This window comes from Rhinopithecus bieti, unplaced genomic scaffold (assembly GCF_001698545.2).
Source record: "Rhinopithecus bieti isolate Rb0 unplaced genomic scaffold, ASM169854v2 scaffold_2574, whole genome shotgun sequence".
In the NCBI taxonomy this organism is placed as follows: Eukaryota; Metazoa; Chordata; class Mammalia; order Primates; family Cercopithecidae; genus Rhinopithecus; species Rhinopithecus bieti.
This window is the reverse complement of record NW_016804493.1, coordinates 6041103-6047414: the sequence shown is the minus strand read 5'-3', so window position 1 is coordinate 6047414 and position 6312 is coordinate 6041103. Positions and strand designations below refer to the sequence as shown.

General features: G+C 55.6%; 2 protein-coding genes across 11 annotated transcripts in view; one reads left to right on the top strand and one right to left on the bottom strand.

Moving 5' to 3' along the window:
* The window catches only part of COG4 (component of oligomeric golgi complex 4), a 40599-nt gene extending 38109 nt beyond the window's left edge, over positions 1 to 2490 (top strand). Inside the window, 5 exon segments of the mRNA XM_017868746.1 lie at positions 153 to 325; positions 885 to 968; positions 1194 to 1295; positions 1574 to 1702; positions 1919 to 2490. Coding sequence (XP_017724235.1) covers positions 153 to 325; positions 885 to 968; positions 1194 to 1295; positions 1574 to 1702; positions 1919 to 2053 — 623 coding nt within the window. The 3' untranslated portion in view covers positions 2054 to 2490.
* A 295-nt stretch (positions 2491 to 2785) lies between these two features.
* The window catches only part of FCSK (fucose kinase), a 28904-nt gene continuing 25377 nt past the window's right edge, over positions 2786 to 6312 (bottom strand). For 5 of the 10 annotated variants that reach the window (XM_017868735.1, XM_017868736.1, XM_017868737.1 and 2 more), the window contains 4 exons: positions 4931 to 5118; positions 4740 to 4839; positions 3657 to 3880; positions 2786 to 3481 (listed from right to left, as the gene is read on the bottom strand). In XM_017868735.1, the coding sequence (XP_017724224.1) occupies positions 3380 to 3481; positions 3657 to 3880; positions 4740 to 4839; positions 4931 to 5118 (614 nt within the window). In that variant the 3' untranslated portion in view covers positions 2786 to 3379. The remainder of the gene's footprint in view (positions 3482 to 3656; positions 3881 to 4739; positions 4840 to 4930; positions 5119 to 6312) is intronic. The other 5 variants (XM_017868739.1, XM_017868740.1, XM_017868738.1 and 2 more) reach the window with 1 other exon arrangement.

Genomic DNA, 6312 nt, shown 5'->3' with positions numbered 1-6312 from the left:
GGGAAGGGGTGGGGAGGGAAAGAGAAGGGAAGGGATGGGGAGAAGAGAGGGAAGGGAAGGGATGGGGAGAAGAGAGGGAAGGGAAGGGATGGGGAGAAGAGAGGGAAGGGAAGGGATGGGGAGAAGAGAGGGAAGGGATGGGGAGAGGAGAGACGGAAGGGATGGGGAGAAGAGAGTGGGAAGGGATGAGGTGTGCCTTCTGTGTTACATGTCTCCACCTTGTCTTGTGCAGGAAGGGCTGACGGAGCTCAACAGCACAGCCATCAAGCCACAGGTGCAGCCTTGGATCAACAGCTTTTTCTCTGTCTCCCACAACATCGAGGAGGTTAGCCTGGCCACAGGCAGCCATCAAGCCCCGATGACCCCTCACCCCTAGCCCCAGCTGGAGGGAGCGGAGCCATCTGAACAGACTAGACCTTCCATGCGTCCCAGGCCCACTTCCCCCACCCTCACCCTTGGAGACAAGGTTCCTCCCAGGAAACAGTTTGTCCCTAGTCAGAAGGGCTCAGAAAGACATGGAGTTTGCCTTGACCTAACTTATTCCCTTGTATTGGAGCTCTTTTTGCCCCACCTATGATAGACTTAGAAGCATTTTTTTCCTCCTGGCCTAGTTATTTCATTCCTGTAGAACATGAGATCCAAGAAGGAATAAAATGCCAGGAACTTTACCATATTATGTGGGCCTCTGCTACAGCCCTGGGCTGTTTGCTGGTCAGTTTCTGCCAGCCTGGGTGTCTGAGCTGGTTTTAAACTAGGTGAGTCAAGGCACAGGAAAGGAAGAACGTTTTACATTATTTTCTTAGAGGGATAGAGGTGGGTGGCAGTGAATGGTACTTCTTAGAAAGAGGCCCATGGTGACCACCAGTCCTGCTTCCTGACAACAGGAAGAATTCAATGACTATGAAGCCAATGACCCTTGGGTACAACAGTTCATCCTTAACCTGGAGCAGCAAATGGCGGAGTTCAAGGTGAGTAGGGGCCCTAGGGATCCACTTAGGGAATTACCCACCTCTGCCCAAACCAGCAGCCTGCAGGGTCTCATCACATTCCTTCTGGGAACCCTGGAAGCCCTTCCAACCCTAACCTGTAGAAACACTCCCCCGTGGCCTCACCTAACTATCCTCACCACCTAAGACTCCAGCGTAGAGGCAGAGGAGTTAGGTGGGGCTCTGATGTCTACCCTCTGTGTGCAGGCCAGCCTGTCCCCGGTCATCTATGACAGCCTAACCGGCCTCATGACCAGCCTTGTTGCCGTCGAGTTGGAGAAAGTGGTGCTGAAATCCACCTTTAACCGGGTAAGGTAAAGGGGTCATGGGTCTGCAGCTCACGTTTCTCCTCTGAGGAAGACAAGTCATGCCACCACCCCAAGACTTGCATCCCCTCTGTCTGCTGCCCACAGGCCCTGCATGTCTGGGTCCAGTTCTGCCCTGACTTCTGAAGCTGTAGAGCAAACTGGAGCCACAGGGCACCACCTGAGGCCTGGCCAGCCTTGCCACCCAGCTCTGGGGGCAGTTGGAGGCCAGGTCTGCTTTGGCCAGGCCTAAGTAGTTACTGGGCTTGGGTTCTTCTGCAGCTGGGCGGTCTGCAGTTTGACAAGGAGCTGAGGTCACTCATTGCCTACCTTACCACGGTGACCACCTGGACCATCCGAGACAAGTTTGCCCGGCTCTCCCAGATGGCCACCATCCTCAATCTGGAGCGGGTAGGTGGCTCGCCCTTGGCCCAGCCACGGAGGGGTGACTGAAAGAGGCAAAGATGGATCCCCGCCACTTGCCTCTAAACTATGTCTCTGCCAGCAGCCAGCCCTACAGGACACCTTCCCCTTCCCAGGTGCCCCTGCTCTGCCCCTGGTAGAGGCCAGAGCCCTCTTTCAGAATAGCCCCACCTTGCTGACTGGTCTCTATGTCTTTCCCCACAGGTGACCGAGATCCTCGATTACTGGGGACCCAACTCAGGCCCATTGACGTGGCGCCTCACCCCTGCTGAAGTGCGCCAGGTGCTGGCCCTGCGCATAGACTTCCGCAGTGAAGATATCAAGAGGCTGCGCCTGTAGCTGCCTGAATGAACACACCTGGCTCATCACACTTCCAGGCCTGTTCCCTAAGGGGCCCCAGCCAAGGAGCTGAGCGAGACTGTCTGACTTGGGGGAGATCTGACAGCCCAGACCTTTCTACAGCTGGCAGCAGAGAAACAAGGTCTGGACCCACTCCATGCTCTGCCCTCAGGCCAGGCCAGTTGATGCTCTGGGGGCAGCATCTCCCCACCAAGAGAAGCGGGCTCCTAATGTGGTGGGAAAGCCACGGCAGGCAGCGGGCAGCCCAGGCCAGCTTTCTGCGTGGTCAGTCTCTTGCCCTCAAACACTACAGCAAACAAGCTACCCCTGCCAGCCCTAGACAACTTGGGTACATCTGGGGACCTAGCAGTTAGGCTTGACTTCGAGGAAAGGCTGTGATGTTTATGATCCCTGAATAAAGCTACCCCTTGGAGAGATGCCAGTGTGCTGTTTCCAGGGACGGCCAGATGCTATGGGGCAGGGCAGGTCTACCAGTTGCACTGAAATAGGAAGGCAAAACCCAAGACCTCAGCTTCCTCCCACACGCAGTGCAGCACACAGCTGTGTCCAGGACCCACATGATGGCAGGAGCCCCCATCCAGTCCCAGACCCTCATGCCCCTATTGGGCCCTCAGCACCACAAGCTGGATCACCCCAGGGCCAGTTCCCCATGGTGTAGGGGAAGTGGGAACTGCTCCCAGGAGGAGCAAAAGTGACTTTATGAGAACCACCTGTAAGGACAGAGTGACTTTATTCCAAGAATGCCAGTCCTGAGAACCCACTTCCCACAGGCACCAGGTCACTTGGCACGGTCCGTAGCTTTGCTGGTTAAGGCCTGGGATGGCAGTGAATCGCTGGGTCACTGCCACCAACTTGGCAAGGGACCGCCACCCTCACTCCCACGCTCCCATGAGGGTGAAGCGTGAAGTCTACAACTCTAAGGAAGGCCATAGGGAATGCCTCAAAGGGCCTCTTCAGGGTTGGCCTTGCCAAGGGACTCCCAGCCATATGCCAAGGCTGACTGTCAACCCTTTCCAGGGCCCTCGTGGAATGAGAAGGCCAGCCATACGATTTGTAAAGGCCACATGGGATACTAAGCTTGGGACCTTCTTATGTCCAGGAGGAACAGAGGCTATATCTAGGCCACTGTCCGCCAGGTCAGTCCTGTCCTAGGCACTCTCTGCTTGCCCAGGTCTCGCTCTGGTCAGCTTTGGGAGCAGATTCGCAGAGGTGGGTGGGGAGTAGGAGGTGGAGGTTCCCATGGGGCAAAGAAGGTGGGGGACACTGTAGCTCCAGGTTTTCTCCTGTTGCAGAGAGAAGCCAGCTTCATGGGAAAGGGCAACAGGTTGAGGCCTCGGTCCCCAGCAGCTTCAGGCTCAGGCCCTGAGTGTCCACTTCAACCAGGTGGATGCTGTAATTCCCAAGGCCCTGGACAGGACAGGAAGTATTTAGAAGGCTTTGGACAAATCTCAGGCCTTCTGGAGGCTGGACTGAGCCTGCAGGACCAGGGGGACTTGCAGATACAGCCCCTGGTTAACTGGTGGGCCACAGTGAGGTTTCTTGCCCCAAGAGGTCTCTTGACCAACCCCAGCCCCATCAGTACCTCGGTCTTGGCCAGCACCGCCTCCAAGGCCTCCTTTTGCTGTGGCTCCTTGGTCAACAGATAGAGAAAGCCTCCACCGCCTGCCCCAGCCAGGCTCTGGCCATGCACATGGGGGGCCAGGACATCCATCATACGCCGCACAGCCAGGGGCTCACAGCCTGGAGCCATGAGCTTCTTCTGCTCCCAGTATGAGGTCAGGCACTGGCCCAGCAGAGGCAGGCTTCCTGAGGTGGGGCAGAGGGGAGTGATGTGCCTGGGCCAAGATACTCACTTAGCACCCGTCTGGAGATTGCATGAAGTGCCAGGACGTGCTGCTGAGCCAGTGTCATGGTAAAGAAGCCGGATTCCAGTGCTGGCTGGAGCTGGAAGTAACAAGCCCACTTCCCAGGACTGCCTGAGGACCAATGTGCAGGAAGCAACCACCACCACAGCCAGCACCGTTGGCATCTAGGGAGATGTGAAGCCACACACTGGGGGCCCTGCCCAGCTCAGACTTCCCTGGAACTCAGCCATGGGGTGAGTCCCTTCCCCTTTCTGCTTCCTGTTCGGTGGGGCTGGAGGGCCTTTCCCATGATGAAAATTTTGTCCAGGCCGGGCGCGGTGGCTCAAGCCTGTAATCCCAGCACTTTGGGAGGCCGAGGCGGGCGGATCACGAGGTCAGGAGATCGAGACCATCCTGGCTAACACGGTGAAACCCCGTCTCTACTAAAATACAAAAAATTAGCCGGGCGTGGTGGTGCGCGCCTGTAGTCCCAGCTACTTGGAGGCTGAGGCAGGAGAATGGCGTGAACCTGGGAGGCGGAGCTTGCAGTGAGCCAAGATCGCGCCACTGCACTCCAACCTGGGTAACACAGCGAGACTCCGTCTCAAAAAAAAAAAAAAAAAAAAGAAAATTTTGTCCTCAGATGTGACTTTCCCCTAAATGTGAGACCTTGGAGAGTATAGACAATAGGCTTCTGTTCCCAGAGGCCTAATATCTGGAGCTTGTGCCAAGCCTGCAGATGACCCTGGCCTCAAACCCACAAGTGGCAGGATACTCGCTCCCGGTGCCCCGACCCCCCCGCCCCGGAGGAAGCCCCTCACCCTGGCGGAAGGCTTCAGCACACTCCTCAGTTTGCTGCACCAGGCTGTGGGCATTCTGCACCACAGCAGGCAGTCGGGCGTACCAGCTCCTCAGCACATCCTGTGGACGGGGCAGGAGAAGGGGTGGTGAGGACCCAGGTCCAGCCGGCAGGCCCCCTGCCTGCCTCCCTCATGCTGGGGCCAGAGCTCACCTGCAGCAGATTCCGAGCCAGGCGGGTCTTGCCAGTGTACACCAAGAGCAGGTGGTCATTGAGCTTCTGGACAAAGCCCTCAGGCACTGTGACCTCTTCTACCTCCACCTTCAGCGGCAGCTGAGCCTGAGAGCGCCCCACCTTGATGCCAGGCATTAGGCCACCCACTTGGTCCTGCCAGCCACCTCCTGTGAGCCCAGGGCCTGTCACTGTTGGAGTCTGTCTGGCCCAGCTTCATTCTCCCAGTCTAGGCTCCCGGCCCTGCACCCCTTGCTGGGACCAGTGTGGAAAGATAGCTTCCCTCAACTCCACAGGACAGTGAGCTATGCAGCTTCTGTCCCCAGGACAATCCCAGCAAGGGAATGGGCTTCACTCCAGGGCAAAGCTTGGAATTCCCAAGGCCTGAGTTTTGTTTTAGACCTAATGTGTAATTGGAATTGGGATAAACCACATTGAAGGATAAAGATTTTACACTATGGCCGGGCATGGTGACGCACACCTGTAATCACAGCACTTTGGGAAGCTAAGGCGGGCAGATCACTTGAGGTCAGGAGTTTGAGACCAGCCTGGCCAATATAGTGAAACCCCATCTCTACCAAAAATACAAAAATTAGCCAGGCATGATGGTACATGCCCTGTAATCCCAGCTTCTGGGGAGGCTGAGGCAGAGGTTGCAGTGAACTGAGATCTCACCGCTGCACTCCAGCCTGGGTAACAGTGTGAGACTCTGGCTCAAAAAATACATATTTTACACTAACCTCTGCCCCTCCAGGGGAGTTTTAGTCAGAGGAGAGGCTGACAGATACCTTCCGTATAGCCTAAGTCTCCCTGCACCATCTTCTGACAGGTGGTTTATGTTGGAAGGAAGCGCATCAGGATCTATTTTTATCTTATCTAACTTATACATCTTTCCAGCTTCAGTAATGAAAGGTATGTATCATTTTCCTTGTAGCTGCATAAAAATAACAAAACTAGTCCGGGCATGGTGGCTCACGCTTCTAATCCCAGCACTTTGGGAGGCCAAGGCAGGCAGATCACGAGGTCAGGAGTTCAAGACCAGACTGGCCAACACAGTGAAACCCCATCTCTACTAAAAATACAAAAAATTAGCTGGGCATGGTGGCTGGCATCTGTAATACCAGCTACTCGGGAGGCTGAGGCAGGAGAATCGCTTGAACCGGGGAGGTAGAGGTTGCAGTGAGCCAAGATTGTGCCACTGCACTCCAATCTGGGTGACAGAGCTAGACTCCATCTCAAAAAAAAAAAAAAATTTAAAAATAACAAAACTTGAGTTGCTTCTGGGACAGACCCTTGATATTTAGGGAAGGGCCTGCAAGGGTTTAAAGTACGAAATGCAAAAGACAGGAGCCGGCCGGGCGCGG